The sequence below is a fragment of the Fulmarus glacialis genome, unplaced genomic scaffold (genome assembly GCF_000690835.1).
Source record: "Fulmarus glacialis isolate BGI_N327 unplaced genomic scaffold, ASM69083v1 scaffold22273, whole genome shotgun sequence".
Classification (NCBI taxonomy): Eukaryota; Metazoa; Chordata; class Aves; order Procellariiformes; family Procellariidae; genus Fulmarus; species Fulmarus glacialis.
This window is the reverse complement of record NW_009203875.1, coordinates 20,452-44,427: the sequence shown is the minus strand read 5'-3', so window position 1 is coordinate 44,427 and position 23,976 is coordinate 20,452. Positions and strand designations below refer to the sequence as shown.

The window sequence follows — 23,976 nt, the reverse complement described above, 5'->3', positions numbered from 1 at the left end:
TCTTCCCGGTGCCTCAGGATTTCGTTCCTGTGCTAGAGCTGCAGTGGGGTAGCACTCTGGTACGGAGACCTTTTGAAAGCCTGAAACTTGAACGGACTGGACAGATGGTCTGTTGTCAAGGAAAAATATCCGAGGAAAAATCTCAAGTATTTAATCTGATTCGCGTGCCTTTTACAAAAGTTGTTTGCTCTACAATGATTTCAGTTAAAATAGCCCGAGGTGTTTATGGAAATAATGGGCAGGTGTTACAATAGAAAAAGCAAGGATTACCAGAGGGAGATTAATACTTAGCATTTGTTCAAGTTATAAAGGCTATTCCTGGATAGAGTTGTTAATCACCTTGATACTTTACATATCATACTACGATTTAATAGCATCTTAAATAATTAGGTAACTTTTTTTCAAATTCTGAAGTAGAAAATCAAGAGTTTAGAGTATCCATGACTGCTGTTTTCTAGGCCTCTTCATCTGTACTTCAAAGTACTTTACAAACAAAAATGTTTTTTTTTAAACAATTCTCTCATACCTCACATAATTATATAGCTGGGTGGTGTAACTGCTACTTTTTCTTCCTTTTATTATTGTTTTAAAAAAATCTATTGGCACGAACAAGAGATAAGCTCAGGATGATGCTTTGAATACTCAGTCTCCCTAGTACTTATTTAATGGTGAGAATGGAGCCGAGGCTGGACTCCCCTTTGCGCATTACTCGTAGCTGTTGTGTTGCTGGATTTTTGTCCTGTGATGAATCCCGTTGTGTGGTGTTGATGCCAAGGAGGGGAAAAGCTGGCTAGCGGTACTTTGGATGGCTCCCCTGAGGTGTGCTTCCTCCCCTCCCTCTCACAGCCCTTCTGCAAGGGCAGGGCTTTCTAGCTCTTACAGCTTCTGAAAAATGCTTGTTAGAGTTAAAAAAGACATCTTACTTTTCACAGCCTAATTGTTGTTTCATTCCTGTTCCTCTTTCACTTATAGCTCTTGATTCATAATGTTTGGGAAGTTTTTTCTGGTTTCTACTTTAGGTGAAGGCTGTGGAGGTGGGGCTGCAAAGCAGAGGCAAGGCCAAGGCCAAGTCCAAAGGCAGGTGAAGACAGACAAGCAAAGAAAGGGTGCCAGGTAGGCTGTGGGAAGAAGATCCAGGGTGTCTGTCCCCTGTGGCGGCAGCACTGCTTCTGCCTGCCTGGGGAGCGGGCACCGCAGCAGTTGTTCTGTCACTGTATGGCTGTGCGCTTTTCTTCGCTTGATGTTCCCCCTGCTCTTCCTCTGATTGAAAGTGCTATTTATGTGTTAATAGCACCTTTAATATGGTTCTGATACAGTATACTTGTAAAATTATATACACACACACATATATATATAAAAATCTAGAATATGAATTTTTATATATTATGTATATATAACTGCTATGAGAAAACTGGGCAGTCATAAGCACAGCAGTAGATGTTCTGTTATTTGCTGCTACAGGACTGGTTGCTGAGCACTGAATTCCTGCATTTCAGTCTTTTTTCCCTTTTTTTCCTCCCCCTTTGTTTGTTTGGCACTGATGTCCCTACAGAGGAATTGCACTAGCTTGTGGTAGGACTAGTTCAAGGTTCCCAAGGAACTGCTCGGGGCACATAAAGGCATGTGATGACAGGTTGAGAGCCTTGGTCCAGTTTTTTTTTTTTAATACCGCTACAAAGGTTGGCTGAGCATCAGAATCCAGCACCGGCCGCTGTTGTGCTCAAGCAGCAAAGCATTGACTAGTCTATTGTTCTGGGTTCTGTAACTACGCTACAGGGATTTAAATCTCTCTATTTAACTAGGTCAACAGGAAACTATATGGCTCTGTGCTTAAAAGATCAGAGTTTAACAGGCCTCCACCAACAGCTCGCCAAAGACTTTTTAAACACTCATCTCTATGGACCAGACACCAACCGGGCACAGGGTAAGCAGTTTTCCTTAGGCAAGTCTGCATCTATATTTGTCTCTGTTAAGCTTAATAACTCACAGTCATCTCCATTTCAGCAAATGAATTTTTTTCCCTTGAAAATAAGAAAAACCCAGTTAAAAAAGCTGCAGTTCAGTTTGTGGACAAATCTTGGGGTGAGTATAAAAAGTCAAAGTAGGTACTAGTTTATGCATATGTGGTTTAAAGCACACTTAAAAAATAAAAAAAAGCTTTCCCATGTATCTTGCTCCTTTCTAACTCAAAGAACCTGACAGTAAGGGAAGGGCAACAGGGTCCTACAGCCTGCGTGGGTATAGTCATACACCCTGCCCAGCAGAGCGCTAAGACAGTACTTGAAAAAAATCACCTCATTTTTGGTACATTAAGAAACAGCATCTGGGCCTAGAGCCATGTTTACATGTTGGAATAAATATGTTACTAATTGTTGTTTCAGCCTGCAAACTGTCAGCTGTTGGAAGTCACTTCAGATATGTTAACACTTAAAGCAGGGATGCCAAGATCCCAGAACTGTGTGAGCCCATGGAAATAGCACCTATTTCTCCTCATAAAAAAATGACCTTACAGAAATGAATGGGGACAGACTCACACAATCACGGCTGTAGCCACACTCTGCCACTCAGTGACACAAGCACAGTCTGTAAGGCTCACGAACACTGAAGGCAAAAGTTGCTGATGCTTAGCAGGCAGCCTGCTTTTCAGTTGTGCTTCAGAAGTGAAAGCACTGCTGCCTGCCCCCCCGCTGAAGGAGATAGTTTGGCACAAGTTGGTACCTCCAGCAGCAGAAGCCAGCTGTTGTACGTGAACTATGATAGGAAGCTTATCAGCTTTCCAGTCAGTTGTTCTGTTCTGAAATGCTGCAGTAATACATGGATTGCTGCTTCTCCAGCAGATGGGCTAAGAAAATGGTAACTAACAGCTTTTCTTTTTTTTTTAAGGGCAAGAAAAAAAGCAAAGAGCAACAAGATTTAAAAAACGTTGGCTCTCAACACAGATTAAGAATAGAGTATGAAGACAGCTTTTTCACGAGACGCTACTAAAGACTTTTACTGAAAGTTAGTCTCTTGCCACAACAAAGGTGGTTTTCCCCCACTTCATCATCACTCTGCTTTCAGCTCCAGCCACCAAAAAAGCACTAACCTTCACAAAGCTGTGCCTGAACTGACTTCCCTGTTCTCTTCCCTCCCCCTTGCAGGAGTGGTCAGGGAAGGCAAGAAGCAGCTGGGCCAGGGCCATGACAGAACAGCTGGTGTTATGAGCAGGCTTGTAGAGCTGGGTGCTACTCCATGAGGCAGCTCCTCTGCAGAGAATAAAGATGAACAATGCTGTACTCACTGTTGTGGATGCTGTGTTTCTTAAATACTCAACTATTCCTGCTTTTTCAGTTATTTGCATTGCTAAAGAAAGGCTGTATCCTAATACCAGAATTGTTAAGTCAGTTCACGAAGCAGGGACACCCCTGTCCAGACTGATGATTACTTTCAAGGAATAAGGTTTTTTCCCCCCCATCTTTGCTTCAGGGAGTACCAAATAAGCTTCCATTGGCACCTTGACTTTGCCCTGCTAGCTAGACTTGCTTCATGGCAAGAACACAGTTAAACCTTTAACTCCTGACAGTCCAGCCGCTGCAGCGCTCTGATGCCACGAAGTGGCACCCCCGGTTCGACCGGCAAGCCACTGTCCTGCATTCATGGGTCTATGTGAGAACCGCTGTTCTAGGATAGAACTCTAGAACCAAGAAAACGTAGCATACGAGTCCATGCTACCATGTATGTAGAAGTAAGTTTTTAATGGCTGGTTAATTATGATATCACTACATTTTATTGCAATATAGTACTATTTAAGCACTTTTAAAAATGCAAGGTGTACAAAGATTAAATTAAGACTGTAAATTGACTAAATATTTGGTTTTTATATAAATAGGTCATAACCACACTGTGTTGACATGTAATACTGTTATAATACAACAGTTAACTGGTGAGTCTACACAACAGAAGCTGTCCGTAGTTAAACAAGGAAACAAAGTTGAAAAGACCATGTTAAAACAAAAAACTACTAAGATCAACAGGTTGGGATTGTAAGTAGCAACAAACATATTCACTCAGCTCCTGAGTAATTCAAGTTTTACAGTACACATTAAAAAATATCATTTCTTCCCATCAACACTATATATCCAAACCATCAGGTGTTTATGCATTTTGCAAATTACACTGATTGAACTATGTAACAATGGGGGTGGAGGTTGGCAAGTCATCCTGCTTGACGTTTACATCACCCACATGCTAATACATCCATCTTTTCTAGTCTTCCGTCCCACCACAAGGTAGCAGGATTTTTGGTTTGTTTTGGACAATCGTTCAAAGGATTGGTACTTGTCAATTTGCATGTCTGGCATTATCAGTGATACTTTCAACTCTTAGTTGTCTAAGAGGTTTAAAGATGGAAATTTTCTCCTAACACTAAGTTAGAAATCATTTGCATCATGCTGTAAACTAGGAAGCAACATAAAGCGACAGACTTGTCCTTAGTACATAATTAAAATTCCAAATTCCAGTCAGCAGAGCTGGTCTACTTTCCGTGTTGAGTATGCCACACCACCTTTCAGACCTTCAGATGCATAGCTAGTGTAGGTAGTCTTCCACTGTGGCAAATGCGCAGGATCCAATTCCTGATCGAGCCATCAATCCCAGACACTGTGACGCTTGTCCCATTGCTAGGGCAAGCGGTGGTTGCTTTGGCAGATTGTGAGTCTCTGAAAAAGAATCACAGTGGCACTTAAAATACCTGATTAATTTCATAGTAATGCACTGAAAACTTACCTTTTAAGCAAGCTTAAGTCATTCATTTCAAAATTCATGTATACTTGCAAAGTTTGCTCTTGCAGCAAGACAGAGCAGGAGCAACAAAGTGACATTTTCAAATTCCCTGCATAGCACCATTACTGCGCAGGCCCACTTTTGCTTTGACCACCACCACCACAAAGACAATTACATCTGTTACACTAATATGTCCCCAAAACTACCCCGCTCTCTTACTGAAAGAGCATACCAGAACACCGCTATGCTTCGTTAATCCCTCAGGCAGCCCAGGACTAAACCCAGCAAATGATGCCTGCGAGCAGCAGTGCTACCTGTCTGGAACAGAAGGCATGCTGTGCCACGCGTGAAAACCACCAGGCCTTACTTACCTAGTATTGCACTATTCAGTACAGAGCACACAGGTTCTCTTTGTATCGGGTCAAGCTGCTTCCCAACAGGGCTGCTCCAGGGGTCTGAATACGCAAGTAAACTGAATGCATCCTGTGGAAAGATGACTTTTATTACATGTGACAGCTATACTCTACTAGTGAAAATGAGGGCTATTTTCTTCACCCATTTGGATTCAAAATCACAAAGGTGGTTGTCAGTGTCCTTCATTAATATAAAAGGATTAAAAAAAAAACTGTAACAGGACTTGCTCCATTTTGAGCAAGCAGTGTTTTTCCCAATAGAAAGACAAAAGTTAGCAGGATTTTAGTAAGTGATGGGGAAAGAGAAAACAGACTGAAAATTGCATGCAGCCAGTCTCAAATCAAGGTAAACTGATTAACACACAGAGTAATAAACAGAGCAGATTTCAGGCATCTGTATCAATCCTCTTTCTGGCGGTTCATTTATCATTAGAGCTGAAAACGGCACTTCGATTCAAGAGGCCAAGCTACATGGTCAGAAATGACAGGGAAGTGCTAAATTTGTCTCTGGTTTTAACTGTATTACAGTGTGAAATTGTCTTCCCTGTGAATGTGCTATACAGACAAGACAGGAGACAGTGCTACACCACAGCTGAATAGAATACTGCTCTCAAATAAACAAACAAAAAAAAATCACAGAAGTTAAAGCAGAACAGTATTGCAATGCCGCATGCTGTGGAGAGTTTATGCTGGGCTGCACAGTTATTCACCTTAACACCACAATTTCCAGATTAAACATACCTTGAGCATTTTCTTATTTGCTGTGTTTTTGCCACATTCTCTTCTTAGTTGCTCACTCATTGCTTGCAATTCTCTTCCAAAATGGATCATCCTTTCAATAGCCGCTTGGCTGCCACCACATAGCTGACGTCTTAACTGACTTGAATCTACTTCTGCAAAAATGATACCGTCATCATCACCACTAATAGAGCTGACAATAACAGTCTATGGATCTAGAGAATCTGCGCTGATTTCACTCAAAAGACATCTACCTTCTCAGAGAGAAAGCGCGTCGGGCCAGAGACCTTGGCATAACGTACTCCTACACCGAGCACTCTTGAATTGCTCCTTTACGAGCATTGAGAGACTTAGGTAACTAATGGCAAAGGCTGTCTACACATGCTGTTTAGTTTAAAATCAACCATTGCAAAATAACTAGACTACAAACCAAATTTTACGTAAAATTTTATGGGAGTTTAAAATTAATAACGACAACAATAAAAGTCCACACAGTTCTACCTTTTTAATTCTTTGGCGTTGCACTTCTAAAGATAGGCCAAATCCAGAACTGCTACTGCAGGGTAAAAACCCCTGAACTTCCCAAACAACCACGATGGATGTTGCTATAAGATGATCATTTAGACTGTTCATACTCCTCGTAGAATATATTAGCTTAATAATTTGGACATTTCAGGCTTCTTTTGTAATCAAGCAGAACACTACAATGATTTCTTTACTGTTTGCTACAATATTCCCCAATACTAGTGATTTTAACAGATATTAATGCAATTTATGAATAGTAAATCAACCCTTGGCTTCTCTGAAAGGTCTGCTTTTTTTAAACTTACAACTAAAGCAACTGGTTAAAAAAAACCAACAAAAACATTTGTCTATTCCTTGCCTTTTTTCATCAATGGAATCAAGTTTTGAACATTTTAATTATGAAACCATTCTTCTTTCTGATTTTAACGTTGCTATCTAGTGATGTATTTTGACCACTATTTCAAACAACGACTTATAAGTGGCCACTTCACTTTTTTTTTTTCTTAGTTGTGAGCATATCACCTCTGGAAAAAAATCTGCCTACTTAACATTACATACACAGCTCTAAGGAGAATATATAAATATTTCAAAAAGCAGAAAACCACCAAAAAACCCACCAAACTCAAACTGTGGGGAGTAAAAAATGTAGGTTGAGGAGCCCCATTTCTTTTTTACAAAGGTGAAACACCCACAAGTCTTCAAGCACTGGTGTTTGTTGCTAGCTGCTGCCCAATCTAGGACATCACTTTCCAAAGGCAGAAAACAACTACGTTAAAAAAACCCACAAACAACTCTGCGCCCTGTGCAGCTGCTTCATGTCTGTCACAGCAAGCCTCTGTGGAAAAGGCTGCAAGAGAGTAAAGAAGTGTTTTGTTTTTTCTGTCACAGAAATGATGCCTTGTTGTTATCCAGTTTCAGAGCGTAATGCAGGGAAACAGCCTGGAAATTTGCATCTCTCCCCTGCAGGGCTGTAACAGAATTGTATTTGCCTTTCAACAGTTACCTAGTATTTACCAGCAAAGCTGCCTGATCAGCAGCAGCACATGCCCTCAGAACTGTGAAGCATTCGTAGGCATCTCTAAGTACCACTGCATTCTGAAAGTTTACCAGCGATGTCATCAGCTATGATGAGTTTCACATTTCATTTAAACTACCTATTAATTAATGTCTGTTTAAATCAACTGTTTGAGAAGATAGTCCTGCAACTGCAGAAATGGCTGGGCTGGATTCCTCCCTTTCCTCAGACATGGCCACATAGCAACCATTGTCTGAGCTCCAGCCTGCGTACACTTAAGTGATATGACTGCCTTTACTGGACAGGGACAGTTAGCACCGTAACTGACGGTATCTTTATATGGTGTGCTGGCAATCAGAGGGTATTTAAATACTCGTTTGTCACTAACGTCAACAGGTATGACTGAGTATAAAGCAGGTTAAGTAAAACAAAGTTATTTTTAGACAACTATGTAAAACAGGATACTTTTTTAGTGGAAAACTTTTTTTTTAAATCTCAGTTCCCAAATATAGTTCTTTTCTTGAGCATTTAATATTAGTATTTTGCATTCTTCAATACAAGTGATTTGGAATTTCTGCTCTTACTGTCGAGTGCAAAAATGCCATGAGAACCATGAATGGTAAGAGGACTCAGGAAAGAGGGAGAAGCAATCCACCAACCCTAACCCAGGCGTGCTACACAATAGGATGTTTCTTCTCAAAGGTACTTCCTTAGAAATTGATGCTAGTTTCAATATCCATGAGTTACCAATTTCCCCTGTTCTCACACTGACATTGAACCACCTAGATCAGTGGTTGTAAGATTTGCATCTAACAGCAGCAAAACAAACAAAAAAAAGATTTGAGCAAATATCCCTAATTTTCAAGTTGGGAAGCATTGCAAGTAAAAACATAACCTTGTTGCCATCACTTAATAAAAATGTAAGAAATATCACTGCAGACCCATTTCTGTGTCACATTCTTCCATTTCGTGATCATGTTTAGAACTACCATTTAGGAAGCCATTGGATGAAGTCTCAGCAACCCCATTGGAGTAGTGATCTGTTTCCATGTCTACATCATTGCTGAAAAGAGAGTAACAAATAAAAGTTTTACTCATATTTGTACTTGGGGTTATCTTCTTCACAACTTCAGTACAGTACTTTCTCATCTTGGCTTCTGAAAAGCTGCTTTTAAATATTGCCAAGTTAGACCACAGGTTTTTCCATAGCAACTGGTGATACCAGAGCACCAAGGAAATTTTAACGCTCTCTCAACTAACATTAGCATTCAGTAAAATAACATTTTCTGATGCTGAAAAATTAAACGTGTCCACCATTATTCAGGAGTAAGTAGTATAACACTTTCTAAATACACACCAAAAGTTCTTACCTTGTTTATATATCTGTACATACACAGAGCTGGAGAAAATGCATTGAGAAAATATACTATTCCCACTTTTTTTTTTTAAAAGACACAGTTAACTTAATATACAGCCTACTCTGATAATATCATATTTAGGTAAATATTTTTTTCAAAAAAGCCTTGATCTCTCATTTACTCTCAGTGGAATGTCAGGGAAAAAGAACAAAAAAACCAAAGCAAATACTGAGTAAACCAAGACACTGAAGAGATACTCAGAGGCAAATTCAGAGCATACAACACTTCACCACACTTCGCTCGCAGCAGGTAACAGAAGCACTTTTAGAAAACGCCAGCATGGCTTTGGGGACTGCGCTTTGCTGACAGTTACACCCTAGCCTGTTTTATTTCATCATGGAGAATGACAACCTAAAACCTCTCTCAAGACCAAAAAGATTCAATTTAAAATTTTAGTATCTTGCTTCTAAGCAACTATAAATACTCAGCTTCCTTTGAGGAAGGAAACCAAAAGGCCTCTCTGACTGGGCAACACTGCAGCCAAGGAACTGTCTTCCTCCTGTGAAAAATCTCAAAGTTGCCTGGACACTGGCAGGCTTTTTGGCAAAGGCAATCGCTGATGCAAATACAAATCATGAAGTTAAAAAGTAAATTGTTACTCTTACTTTTTTTCCCCAATCATCACTATCCAACTGAAATACTCTTTGTTATCACCACCACATCATCATATCATAGTTTTGAGGATCCATCTCAGACAACGCAGCCGAGTACTGTTGTATTTCACATCAAATTAGGTTCTGCTGCATCTGTGCAACCCAGAACTTAATATTTACTGGTTATGAATAACCATATTAATCCCCGGTTAATAAATCTATTTTCATTCTCTGAATTGAATGTGTTTGCGCAAGTGACAGTGATTGGAGTGGGCAAACAATTCTTGTGTACGCAACGGAAGGGAGTCCACATTTCACATGCATCTCAATTGTGTTTACTTTGCAGATACTGCCACAAATGGAGAGTATCTGGAAAACGTTTCATTACTACATGCAATATGCTTAAATCAATGTCAGTGGCTTAAATTAAAATCCCAAGTGCCAGAGAGCTAGTTAATCTTCACTATACAACTTCAAAACTGACCATAAACAGCTACAAGCAGGGTAATTTATTTTTGTCCATTGCATTTCTTTAACCAAACAGGAGAAAACAGTCTATTGAGCTTGAGAAGTTAAAACAAAACCAAAGCGCGCTACAGTGATCACAAGCTGTTGGCCCCTTACACTAAATGTTTTAACTGTCCTTGAAAAAAAATCACATCACATCCCACTGAAAACTCTTCTCTGCAATACAAGCACGTGGACAACACAAGCCTTAGTGTAAGTTAGAAGCATCTGAAGTTTATTCACCTGGAATAGCTGTTAACCTGCTGTGATCTTGATACATTTATGTTGTTGAGCTCTGGTACATTCAAGTTGGTGGTCATGTGTTTACTGTGACAGTAAGATTGATGCGCTTTATTTGATATTACTCCATTACTGCAACTACTTTCAAACCCTGGAAGAAAGTTTTAATAATTGTAATCATCTACAAATTTATTTGTAAGTACCAATTTATACAAGTGAAATAAGTATAGCTCAATTGTTCCTGGTCAGTAAACGCTGGATTTGCCAAACAAATAAACCCAAATACTTAGCCTCCGTGTTTCAGGTATTTGAACCTCTAAGGCTTCTACAGTGCAGAAGTTAAACATTATTTAACAAGTACTAACACATACATGAGAAGGTTTTTCAGTTGTACTTACACACCAGTAAAACAGAAAACTGCATCAGCTTAGAATTTTTTAGAACTGATACATTGTTTCCAAAAGATCTGAAAATCTTTTCTAGGCCACTGTTATCATTATGAATGGAAGCAGACATGCATCTTACTAATTCTTAATCACATAATTCTCTTGATAAACATGCAGTAAAATTCAGCACTGAAAATACCTTACACATTTCTACACTTAAATACAACCTCCCTCCTTCCCCATATAATTATTTTAACTGTTAATATTGTGCTTTGGTAAATAAAATTACACCATACTGTGAAATTATGATGTCTGGCTAAAATCTCTTCTGACCCTTCCAAAATATAATAAAAAAACCCTACTATTTGAAGCAAACACGTAATTGCCAGTTCTATCAAACCCAAAAGCTGGAGCTCCCTAGTATCTTCCAATATAGAAACAGGTCACAGGAAGGGCTTATTATAAACAATATAGTTACTGCCATTCAGGAAATCCCAAACCGCCATTCTAATAATACATTCATCAACTTGCTTATTAAGTGGTGCCTCTATTTTCAAAATTAGAAAGTTAGAGGTACTGCCTACAATACATCCCAATAACCACTGGAAGAACAAACAGAAAATCTGAGTGGACCTCCACTCCCACACGTGATAGCACAGTCTTGACACAGAAGGAAGAAAAGCGAAGCTGCTGCCTTTCCAAGGGCAGCAAGTATTCTGGTGATCAGGCTACACTGGCTTCCTACTCAATCCCACTGAGAGAAAAAAGGAAAAAAGAAGTCCCCAATCAGCTCCAGTTCGGATTTAAGAATGAAGCAGAAGTGAAAGCTGATGGCCTCTGCTACCGTAAGAGTCTTGGGTTCAAAGATGACACAATAATGTACCATTTTAACATGCCCAACTTCTTTGCAGGGGTGCTTTGTAAGGCACGGGGATCTCCCCATAGGCACGGGGCAGCTCTGAACATTCACGGCTTCCCACTGAAGCTTTACCACCACCTAGACCCTCTCAGAACTGTTTCAACTGTGCAGACTGAAATTTGGCTGCCAGCAGAAAGTCTTTTACCTAACTCCACCACCTAGCTTCTGGTATTTCCTACACAAGAGCAGCAGTTCCTACTACTCCATAAACACCATAGGAAATGGATCATATACACCACTTACTGGATTTAAACCACCTTGCCCAAGCCATAAATTACCGAAAGGACAACAGAAATTTGTGTCAGAACCTTCCATCTCCCAGAAGCAAGCATTTCTCAGAAATCAGTGCCAACCTACTTTGCAAACCCTTAGTAAAACCAAGAACACATGCAAAGAAGATTTGATTCTATTTATACACTTTCCATTTCCCCAGTGACTGAGAATCACATATTTTAATCATTAAAACTATACTTTTTTACAAAGCATCCAGTATCAACTTTTAAATAAAACAAATTGTCAGTCTGAGAGTATTTGTAACTTTTCCCAATACTTAAATGTAAAAAAAATCTACCTGGTGCGGTATATCCAAATCTATACGGTATATCCTCCACATCAACTTACCAGAAAAGTGTGTGCTGCTCCCTTTGCCTGTTGCCAAATTGTGAATATTCATTCCATGGCTGGGACTCATGCTAGGACTACTGAATGATCGTGGGCTAACAGGGTAACTATCTTGAGATTTTGGACTGTGGCCTCCCAAACACCGCACTTCACTGTCTGTACCATTCACCATCTCTATAAACTGGCGCACCCTAAACAAAAGGCAAAAAAGTTAAGCTAATAAAACAATTTACACATTTCAATTTACCAACGATAGCAATGAGTTAATTTTAGTGTTAAATATACAAGAAGTCTGACTCAAGAAAATGCTGGATGTCAGTAACCCAATCATCAATAAGCTTTGGAGTGTTCAACCAAAAATACACAATTACAAAATTCGTGAGGGAGGAGAAGAGGAATATTACCCTTCCAGGACAGACTTTGTCAGTAAGTCCTCGAAGTTTAGAGAACTAAACTATATTTTCTTGTTTTAACGGTTTTGTTTTATTGGCAGGGGCAAGGTTATTTCTTGAGAAGGGTATGTCGTTACGTTGTCATGTCTGTCATTTCTCTCAAAGTAAATGAGAACATAGTTTGACTGTCTGGAACAGTAAGCATGAAATGGTAACTCTTAACATTAAACATTTGCACTAGAAAACAGTTTGAAAAGCAAGCTCATATACAAACCTTCCCTTTAGAGGCTGTTGCTCTTTGTCAATTTTATTTTAGACAAGGAGGTTTTACTATGGACTTTAAGGAAGCTCAGAACTACTGCTTTATGTTTTAGGCCTGGATAGCCTCAATAGCAAAGGCAAAATTTAGAAAGACAGATTGAGCAAAAAGATAACATACAATTGACGTTATCGAGTGAAGTCTTTCATCAAAATGTTTGCATTTTGTGAATTCTGTAATAAGTCTGCAGTACTATCACGTGAATTCTGTTCAGCACTTGAGCTTGACAGACTTCAAACACATTCCAAGTTACTTAACTGAACATAAAAATTGAAGTGCTTTGTTCTTATAGGAGATAACAGATTTTTTTCCGCATTCAAACACTACGACGTGATACAAAATTCTGGAGGATCAGCGCAGTTGGCAAGTAAAAATGCCAGAATGAAGGTGATTATTGTGTGCCTGGGAAGCCAAGAGAACTCTTTGGGATTACAGAATTTCCACAGTATTAGCCAGAGGTTTCTAGTAAAGTGACATGGAGTGAAGCAGCTCATTTAAACTGGTCTTTAAAGTCAGTCACCCATTTGGAGGAACAGACCAACTTATGCCAACAGGACTCTTAACCTTCTTGAATATGATACTGTATCAGTTTACATTTGAAGTTTTACTTGACACCCAAACTGATTAAAATTGATTTTAAAAAATACAAAACTTAGTTCTAGAGAACAAGTCTACAGTGAGATGTGAATTATGCTGCAAAACAGGACCTTGATGACAAAACCTAGTTAAACATGTAGCAAATAATATAGCATAAAAAAGTGAACTATACACATTTTCTAAAAAATGCTGCTTAACTTTGTTTAAATTTCTGTGAAAGCTTTAAATGAGTAACTGTCTTGTCTCAGAAGGTACTGTGCCATCTATAAACACACATCTGTATAATTTGAAGACTCACTTTAATGCAAATAAGAGATTAGGATTTCTTTCTAGTAAACTTGGATACAACTGTTGTGTTGTTTCAATGGCTTCTCCCATTCTTCCTGCTAAAACCAATTTCTGAATTCCTGTTCACCAAAAAACAAATAAGAGATTAGGATTTTTTTCTAGTAAACTTGGATACAGCTGTTATGTTGTTTCAATGGGTTCTCCATTCATCCTGCCAAAACCAACTTCTGAATTTCTGTTCACCAAAACCAACATCAGTTAAATGGACAGCTTACGGATTAATACATGTAAATTAACGATTAAAAGACACTGCAACCATCAATCAACAAGGTTTTTTCCTCTTAGAAAAAAATAGTGTAAAGAAAGATCATGCTTCCTTAAAATGTTCAACAGGAAAATTTAAGAACTGCACTCCACCTACATATATCTAAATGAGTACTCAGTATTTGTATTTATTGCCAGCATACAACTGCTTTGTACTCAGATTGCACATTTAGAGCTAGATTAAGGTTGCAGACACTCTTCTGCGGTTTAGTTCTCATTTTCACACCTTTATAAATAAGCACATACCAAACTATCGTCACCCAAGAACATCCAAATTGCATCCCACTCCCACAGGTTCAATTTTGACTAAAGGAAAACAAAATTTAGTCTCTCTCACCTACAACATGTACTTCCAGTCAGATTACAGTTGGCTAAACCCTTCCACAACAGTCCCTGCTTTAGTTGATGCTTCTGTTGCTGTAACCGGGCACAAGTCGCAAACAGCCTCACAGCTCTATCCACCAACAGAGAAATTGATCCAAATGAAAAACAGCCCAACGAATGGGTTATTTTTCAACCAGAGCAGTTTCCCCATGTGGTATGTCATGCAGTCACACAAATGCTTGTGGTCATACAGCAGGGATTAAAACGAAGGGGGAAGGCACTGTTTAATCAGGCTGCCAAACAGCACTGCCACAGCAAGTTAGAACTGAACTGTTGTTAGTTCTCCTTGTCCTCTTCCCCCTCACATCTGTAAGCAGGAAAACTCAAATTTGATTTAACTTACAAAGCATTCTCTAAACTCTACCCCTTTTCACAGTTAAGATAAAAGTCTAAATGTTTGTCAAGACTAAGTTTTATATTCCTGTTTGTGACTGATCATTAGCTCTCACAAACACTCGTTTAGAGATATTACACATTTGTTTAAGACAGATCACAATTTTCCAAGAGAAAGACAACAGGTAATTTACCACATTCTGCTACACCAAACAAGTTCCAAAGCATTAGTGCGAAGTTCATCTTAACCAGCTGTTCATACGTATGTAACTTTACTTGACAGCAAAGAACTGTACTATGGAGTAGCGCTGAAAGGAAATTCTACAATGATGCTTAAGAGAAAGTTTTATGTAGTATTTGTTTAAGGGAGGAAAAAAAGGATGTAACATGCTTTCCAGCCTTACTTTGTCTATTTTTAATGGAAGCTAATTCTTCTAGCACAGTCTGGTCTGTGGATCTGGCGAATGCCTCTGCTGTTGCACAGTATCCATGGTGAACTAAGTAAGATGATACCATTCTGAAAATAAACAAAAACAAAACCCAGAAACACTCATTAAATACAGGTAAGAAACCAATAACTTCCTGAATGTAAAAGCCCTTTTCTGAAAAAAAACTGACTGAATTAAAGAATTCTACTTGAAATTCAAAAATTTCTGTACAAGTCAGGCAAAAGTAATTCAGTTAACATCTTCTCCAAAACACTGCACAGAAAAACAATTAAAAAAATCAATATATCATTTTAATAAAAATGATTCATCACCCAAAGGCAGACTCAGTTAAAATATTACCTGCTAATTAAGTTTCTTTTTTTGCTCATTACATACACTGAAGTGGAAATTTCTACACGCTAATTTTTTGTTTTCACTGAAGAAATAAGAAATGCAACGCCTCAACCACCATTTTTCCAAGTGAGACACTAACAAGCCACAACTTAACCTGGCATGCCCAAGTCTGAGGACGCGAAGGAAAATCTCCAGAGCCCAAAGTATTGAAACTGCCCATTACAACCACGGCAATTTTTCTGAACTCCCCAATCCACATTAGATAGGTCAAATTGGAATGGACGGCTTACACTCATCATTAATGATGTAGATAACTCTTCCCTAAACATCTGTTCATGCTCAATTTTATATATGCTTATCAAACTTGTTAACAAAACTGTTTGTACCAGTTTTTACTATCTGTAATTTTTTGCACAAGACAATAGGTACAATGTTTTAAACATCTCTGAAATCACGCAATTAGTAACTTTTTTTTTTAAAATGAACAATATTAAAAGTCTTACTTCTGAATCATTGTTTGCCACTCTCCTTCCCGATCTCCTATTGGAAATCTGTCAATCTGTGCTTGAATTTTGGTTCTCCATTCTCGCATATAGTCTTCAATATCAAATACAAATGGGTGTTGTCCAAAATTAGCATCCACAACCTCTCCTGGTGTTTGAAGCCCTACTGTAGGGTACAAGTTTGGCTGCAAGAAATTTTTAAATTAGTTTTTTCCTCTTACTCTAAATTCCCCACTTGTTATTTTCCATCTCTGTAGTAATATCCCCACTGCTACTAGTAGTGTGAAGAAACAAGTACCTCTGGATCATCTGTCCAGCAGTTAAAGCAACTTCTACCAATCCAGCAATACAATGACTCATTAATTTTATTCCCAGTGGTCATAATTTTTTTATTTTGAAATAAGAAAGCCTTACTGATCATTCTCTTTCTAGTCAGAAAATGCACTTTTTAAACTGTGCTGAAGTTTACAACTTTTGGTTTCAATTTTACAAAATATTAAATACTAATTTTTTAATGATTTTTAAAGACCAGGATTAAAGTTGCTTTCAAAGAGAGAACAAAAATTAAACTTACAAAGTGGGCCATTTTCCTTTTGGGGTGAAATACTTAAAACATCGCTGAATTTTAGTGGTAAGAACTGACAGGATAGAGAACTCATTAGCCTCAAAGTCCAAGTGTAGCGCCTAAAAAGAACTGTAACAGTGCATTGAAGTTCTCGTGAATTCCTGGACTTGTATCTAGAAAAAGACTTTAAAGCATTTATTGTCTCAGTTCTATTTTCTGCTTAGAGATTAGGTCTCCATGCAAATTTGAAATATGCGAAAAGTAAAATCTGCCTGTTGGGATTAAAGTAACTTACTTAAATGCAACTAGCATCTCAGCAATGGCAATGCAATCAGTTGGGGTTTTGGGTGGGCGGGGTTTTGTTGCTGGGGTTTTTTTATTTATAAATATACCTACATCATATTTACACTGCTATCAATGGTAATATGGTATAATGGTATGCTGACCTACAGAACCATATGCTAAATAAATTAAAGCTATCAGTAAGATGCTATCAACATGCAGGTCAGTAGGAACACTGAAGCCCAGTGAACCCAGTGAAATTAAAGAAAAATACTCTGATTCTTAAAACCATGCCCAAGCCAATCTTGCACCCATTTCCACCCCACCCCCTACCCCCACCCCTTTTTTTTTTTTTTAAATAAACCTTGCTCATAGCATTACCTAGTCTAGACTAATCAACAAAGCACAAGCCTCAAATCTTTCAATGAGACGAAAACAATTGATTCTAAAGAGGAGGGGTCCAGCTTCAAGCTTCAGATTACAGTGTCAGTTTTCCTGTGCTGGTACCGTGTGCTAGCAAGGAGCCCTGCTGGCATCCCACAGATCCGGGACAGTGGCAGTGGCTTCCTACACAAAGCACCCAACCCTGTGGCAGGGCTGAGAGGCTCCCTGAGTTACTGACTTCATTTTTCCTTAATATCTGTCCTTGCCTCCTAAGGCCACAGCAAATGGAGTAGCTGGCCAGATGGAAGTGCATCACACACTGCACCCTAATCAGATTAAATCAGAAATGAAGGGGATGAGAAAAAAACCAAAATAAGTGCAGTATCATGCCTGTACCAGTGGCATAGGGAACACGTTTATAATGACTTTAAGGAAACAGTTCAATTGACTGAAAAGCTAGAAGACTTCAGATATCTGCAGCTCTCTTTAAAAAAAATTACTTTGATATGTTTGATCTTATGGAGTGAACTGTATAGAGAAAGATTTTGAAAATTAGGTATCAAGCATGAATAACAGTGACCATGTCAAGGCAGCCAGCCTTTCTGCATAGGATAACACAGCTGTACACACATGCACCATGTTGGTGTTTAATATAGCTTTGACTTTGTATGTAAGGCCTGCATGTGTCAAACAAAGTATGTAATAACTACTTGTATGTATTATTTTCTGCTAAGCTTCCATTAGAACTGCCTATTAAAAACCTGAAAACAACCTGTGAGGATCGGTGTAAAACCAAAAAACTTTTTGCCTCAATTAACAAATCACCACTAAAATGGTGAGAAGTAGTATCTGATACTAAATTGGTTAAGGAGATTATAATTGTATTTCCAAGAAGCATAAGGTAAATGCAAGTTACATCTGAAACATCTGTTTATAATACGAAGGAAAGCTGTTTGAAAATGCACTTATCTTACCGGTAAATCTGTGAAAGCAATGCCTGTAATGAAGAGAAAATTAAGATTAATTTCCATGTGTCTGGATTCTAGCCTCATTTTCTTAAGTGTATCATTATATGTTCAGAAAACTCACCCAAACCATCTCAGAAATAAGTAATTAAGTATGGTGACATCCACGATACTTAGGCACAACTGAGGTACTTCAGTAATAAAGGGCAATGTTTGGCAAAAAGTAATTGTCACTTGAAAGTACCCAATTTGTCCTCCATTTTTCAAATAGGGCATAAGATTTAGCAAACATCATACAGCTATGCAGATTAGAAAGTATGAGAATTCCGGCTATAGATTAAAATTAGGAGGAAAAATAAGAATATCTGAAGATTTTTTTTTTTACTTTCATGTCTTGATGCTGTGATACCAGGATTTAACAGTGTCTTTTCTTGTTTGCTATTACTTTTCTTAGTAAGTACGCATTATCTTTATGTGAGCAGCACATGCCTGTAATACTCCAGACCAGTCTGGTAAACGTTTCACTCTAATCCACACCGGGGAGTCTTGGTTTTCCAACCGAATAGCTTAATAGCTTGTTATATAATTACAAGCATCCATCTACCCGTAAGACCAAGGCAATGATTTTGCTGTCTCAGGATTAGAGAAAAATCTGACCTCTACAGACTTCAGGAACTTCACACAATTTGGAGGGGTGGGATGAAGGGAAAGCTTTCAGTTAAAGAATAAGTATCAGGAAATCTCCTATTCTCCTTCTGACAGCCAAATGATAACAGTATTTCATAATTTCCTTTACTGTTGCAAGTATTTCTTCAAGTTTTTTTTTTACAAGTGCATAATGATTCAAATCCACTTATCCCTTCAAACTCTTATTTATTTTGTATCACTTGCCTTTTCAAATTTAAAACAAAGCTTTTAACCTTTTGTCCTAAAATCCACCCCTGCTTTCCATCTCCATTCTTCACCAAGATTTCAAATCTCCACAGCATTTGAATTCCTTACTTGCATCTTTGACACAAAAGAATGACACAGAGTGAATCTGTTTCCTCCCATCACATCTCAAAGCTATCATTTTATTTATTACTTGTTCACACCCTAACTTTCTCTGTTTGGCACATTTGGACATCCAGCTCACTCTTTTCCAAAATAACCATGCCAGTAGGCAAGACAGCTAAATGATAAATGATGACTGAGTGACATGTAGATATTGGTTTTCGCTTGTTTTGTTTGTGTTTTTGTTTTTTTGTTGTTGTTGTTTGGGGTGGGTGGTGGTGGTGGTGGTTTTGGGTTTTTTTTTTTTCAGGATTTCACACTTGCAGAAATAATTGCTTAGCCCTTTTCGTAGCATCAAATCCCAGGCTGATCCAGAGATTTCCAATACTTTAGACTGCATCTGTGGCCCAGAGAAGAAACATAAATGTCCTCCAAGTCACGATCGTATAGGAATTCTGGACAACAAGCAGCAACAACAACTCAACAAGACAGCCAAAATTTCTAATTTCTTTTTTCCCCTAAACACAGAATGAATTTTCCTCTGTCAGAAATTCAAGCTAGCAAAGCCCACGACAGCAGAACAGCTGTCAGGTTTCCTTCTGAAATCCATGAAGTGTTTGTTAGACTCTGTCTATGACAGATGACATTTTACTAGCCTCTCCTCACCTATGCCATTCTGTTCTCCTCTTTAAACAGATTTTAATCACTTGGAGTGCTGTTTCACAGTTGGCCTAATCCAGTCTGCTTTAAGACTTCCACTGAGAAAGAAGGTTCTGCTCCTCCCTTCTTAGCTCTTCCATGCACGTGACCGTAAAGGTAGTCCAACTTACCTGCAGGCACACTGTTACTAGTTCCAAAACGGAGTAAGGTAAGACTACCCTTCTCAGTTTTAACCCAGTTAAAGATTAGGGTAAACAGAACATGAGCCTGTTATCTTCCATTTTGACATATATCCTGAAACAGGGCCAAAAAAAAAAAAACACACCACACAGTGCATGGTTCAAGCGTCCCACTGCCGCAGGTGTCAAGGTATTAAGTCCAGATACACAGGCTCATTCAATTCAGAAGAAACATTAAATCATAATAGAATAGAATCACAGAAGTGATTACTTGGAATTGACCTCTGGAAGCGTCTAAGCCGTGCTCTGAGTAGGGGCAGAAAAACTCCAAAGTTAGATCTCTTTGCTCAGGGCCTGAGCAAACAAAACAGGCAGTCGTCTTCTGAGACACAAGAAGAATTTGAACCATGGCCTTCCCCTTACTACTTTTTAAACCTTCCTCAATGTTTGGCAATGTGAGAAAATAGAACAGCAACTTCAAAAGTCCCTCTCAATAACCTCTTATTTCATTTCAAGCTAGACTCTCTTTTCCTTATCACATTTCTACCCATGACAAAAACCTTATTTCTCCTTTCTGAGCTTTATGCCTTGAAACTTGCTACTCCCCTCAGCACAACTCCAAGATCTCTTCCCAAGCCCTTGCTCCCTCCTTAATGTAGGAAGTAGATTTTTTTTTTCTTCTTTCTTTACACTGTTATCTTTGCTCATTAAATTGCATTAAGTAACTGAATTATTATATATATTGCATCAAAAATTTTAACTCTACCCCCTCCTGACATCTTCAAACTCAAAAATTGTCTTGCAGCGTTGCATAATACTACAATTTACCACAAGAATTTAATGGACTTAATTTTAGCACAACTTGTATAATTCATGGCTTTAGCCCAACTATGCATGACTCCAGACTGGGAATCCAAAAGACACTGTTCTCCAACATATGTTCAAAATAACACCCATCCAATGTAAGGTTTTAGTGAAGGCTAGGTGTCCCCCATACAGCAGCAATGAATTTTAGCTATATCCATTATCCATTTCTCCAATTCTCTTATTATCTATTACTTTATAAACATCAAGTACTATTTGGGATTTAGTAGCAGAGTTCATAAATGCAGGTCCTGTGGAATGAGATGCTATGACAAATCCTTCTAAATTCACAAGGAATGTTAGTGCAAGTGGCACACAAGAAATTATTCTTCCCAATTCTTTAATTAATTCATAGATAATGAGACTATCGAAAGAACTATTCAAACACTTTGCTCCTGACATGAAGAGAGTTTCAGATTTACAACAGACTTACAGACATAATGTTATCATTAAAGATAACGTTTCTCCATACCCAAGCTGTGTCCATTCTTTGTGTAGAAGCAGGTATTATTGATAAGGTTGACACAACAACCAATGACATCACCCGTAGTAAACGTTGGGCCGTAGGGTTGTCCAGTTCCAGAGGAACAGAATGAATGTCCATCATCTCCATGGTAACCATATGAATGTTTATCCCAACCTACAGAACAAAAGCATTTGCAATTTATTCATTTCCTTTATTATGAAATAATGGAAAGACTATGCAAAGTTAGTACATTCTAACCAGGTTAATACGGTTAATTACTATGCTCAGCTTTCTGCTTTCTAAGATTTCTTATCTAACTAACAAATCTGTTTCATTTTAAAAAATGACAACTTGTTTTATCAAAATGGCTGAACAGGTAATTCCATTTGTAATACATAACAAGTAATGCAAATTCAGATAACACATTTTTCTCTTTAAGTAAACACACAAAATTATCAACACCAAAAATATAATCAGCTACAATGTTGAAATTTTAAAAGCTATATGCAGATCTGACATGTCCCAATAAAGCAGTGAAGATTCTCCTGTTCTCCCTTTCATCTTGCAAAACTATTGCTACCATATGTCATAATCAAATTCTTCCTGGCTAAAACCCAAACATGCATCTCTGGGGAAACACATTTTTACTCCTGATTATTCTCAATGACTGTTCAGCAGCAAGCAGTCTCTGCATAATAGCAGAATCTCCAGACTACAATGTCACTAGCTTTGCTGCCCCTAAAAATAAAAAATAAAAAAAAAAAAATTAAGAAAGGAAAAAAAATTATCAATACACATGAAAGTCACAGCCAGCAGGCAAATCATTATGTATGCAAATATGGTGCTAATTCTGCAGGTGAAGAAGCTGCAGAACCAGTTAAGAAGCTTCATATTGTTACACTACTCAATGAAATTCACAGCAAGCAATTTTACTCTAAGCTCATTTAAAAATACCTGTCCACACTCTCTGCAATTCAACACTAAACAAAAACTAGAAAAGGAGTAAACTTTCAGGCACCACAAAATCTTCCTAACAGATCTATTAAATGCCGATGCAAAACAATATAAAGCATGATCTTTAACACAAATCACCAAATTTCACATATATATGACTCTGACTACAAGAATTTATACTGACAACTCAAATTATTTTTAAGGAGTAAAAGGTTGTGGATTTATTCTTCTTCTGTCAAGCTGCTGCCTAACAGGTTAATTTGAAAGTATTTTCCATACTTAGGCTCTTAATCTGTATGATCAGTAGCTTCAGCTGGCACCACATTAAGCATCTCTCAGTAAATTAATACCCCAAATTACTGCAGTTACATTGATTAGTAGTATCTTTGATAATTATTTGCAATGCATCCTAAATCATACTCAGAATAAACTTAATCTCACCCACTAATAATTCATCGCTCTTAGTTGGGCTCAGAGTGTAACTGGGACTTGCCATTATTATAAGGATCTCTACCAGAACATTTGGGTGAGAAAGTAATAATGCAAAAGAGAATACAGATACTCTAAGGTCAATTCAACATGATTTTATACTTGGCTAATAGTAATAATTTAAAAAATCAGGGGTTTTTGGGTTTGGTTTTTTTTAAAACATTTAAAGATCTATTATAAAACCAACATGTACACACACACACACACACAAAACTTCTTTAAATACTATACAGAGATACTGCAGACAATTATTAACAAGAGAAGTGTCCCCGACCACGCAGATCAATGGAACAGTCAAAAATTAAAACTATGCCTCACATCCTTACTATTAAGGTTGGAAAGGTAACAGTACAGAAACTGACAGTAGGAGAGCTCACTCCATGTTTGACAAAGTTTTTATCATAGTACCTCATCTTTATTGCTAGAAATTTAGTTTACAGAGCAAGGAAATCAATAGCTTCATTTTTATCAGGAAACATGATGAAAATTTTAAAATGTATTTGTTTGCTAAAAAGTATCTGTATAATGTTATAAATAACACTAAGAGTTGAGGGAACTAGTACAGGAGCAAATGTACAGTAAAAGCTAAACTTTTTAGCTGCAAGCTTCACATAACTCAGATAACAGATACAACACAGAGATGTCATGCTACACACTCTGTTGCTTACCAGAACCTTCCCATCAAGGTCAAGCATATTTTAAAAAACACAATTAACCAATGTAAGTAACTTATCAAACGTAATAAATACTGAAACATACCTGGTAGTCTGTTCATATTCACACCCTGTGCCGAAAGCCCAATTCCCATGTAACTGTAAAAATGAAAGAACAAAAGAAATTGATCTGTCTCCTACAAAAACACAAATATATGTGGGATATTGCCGAGAGACACTGTGCTGATTAATCATATACCAATTAAGCTGCTGAGAGGTCATTTAATAGTGGCATAACAGCAAGGGAGCTAAAAAATAATTCCTAGCATATATGGCTTAATACATACAGATTCTGTCCCTGCAGTAGGTAAGGACAACGTTCTTCATTTTTAGGCATCCTGGGTTATCGATGGAGAATACTGATACTAGCCATAAAGTTTAAAGTATGAACGAAGAAAACCAAA

At 37.9% G+C, this 23,976-nt stretch overlaps 1 protein-coding gene across 1 annotated transcript in view; it reads right to left on the bottom strand.

Moving 5' to 3' along the window:
* Window positions 1-3,747: 3,747 nt before the first annotated feature.
* The window catches only part of RANBP9 (RAN binding protein 9), a 40,326-nt gene continuing 20,097 nt past the window's right edge, over window positions 3,748-23,976 (bottom strand). Inside the window, exons 3-14 of the mRNA XM_009574795.1 lie at window positions 23,619-23,671; window positions 21,423-21,590; window positions 18,264-18,286; window positions 16,059-16,243; window positions 15,178-15,290; window positions 13,743-13,851; window positions 12,137-12,327; window positions 10,214-10,361; window positions 8,442-8,515; window positions 5,916-6,067; window positions 5,133-5,244; window positions 3,748-4,697 (exon numbers count right to left, since the gene is read on the bottom strand). Of these exons, the coding sequence (XP_009573090.1) occupies window positions 4,567-4,697; window positions 5,133-5,244; window positions 5,916-6,067; window positions 8,442-8,515; window positions 10,214-10,361; window positions 12,137-12,327; window positions 13,743-13,851; window positions 15,178-15,290; window positions 16,059-16,243; window positions 18,264-18,286; window positions 21,423-21,590; window positions 23,619-23,671 (1,459 nt within the window). The 3' untranslated portion in view covers window positions 3,748-4,566. The remainder of the gene's footprint in view (window positions 4,698-5,132; window positions 5,245-5,915; window positions 6,068-8,441; window positions 8,516-10,213; window positions 10,362-12,136; window positions 12,328-13,742; window positions 13,852-15,177; window positions 15,291-16,058; window positions 16,244-18,263; window positions 18,287-21,422; window positions 21,591-23,618; window positions 23,672-23,976) is intronic.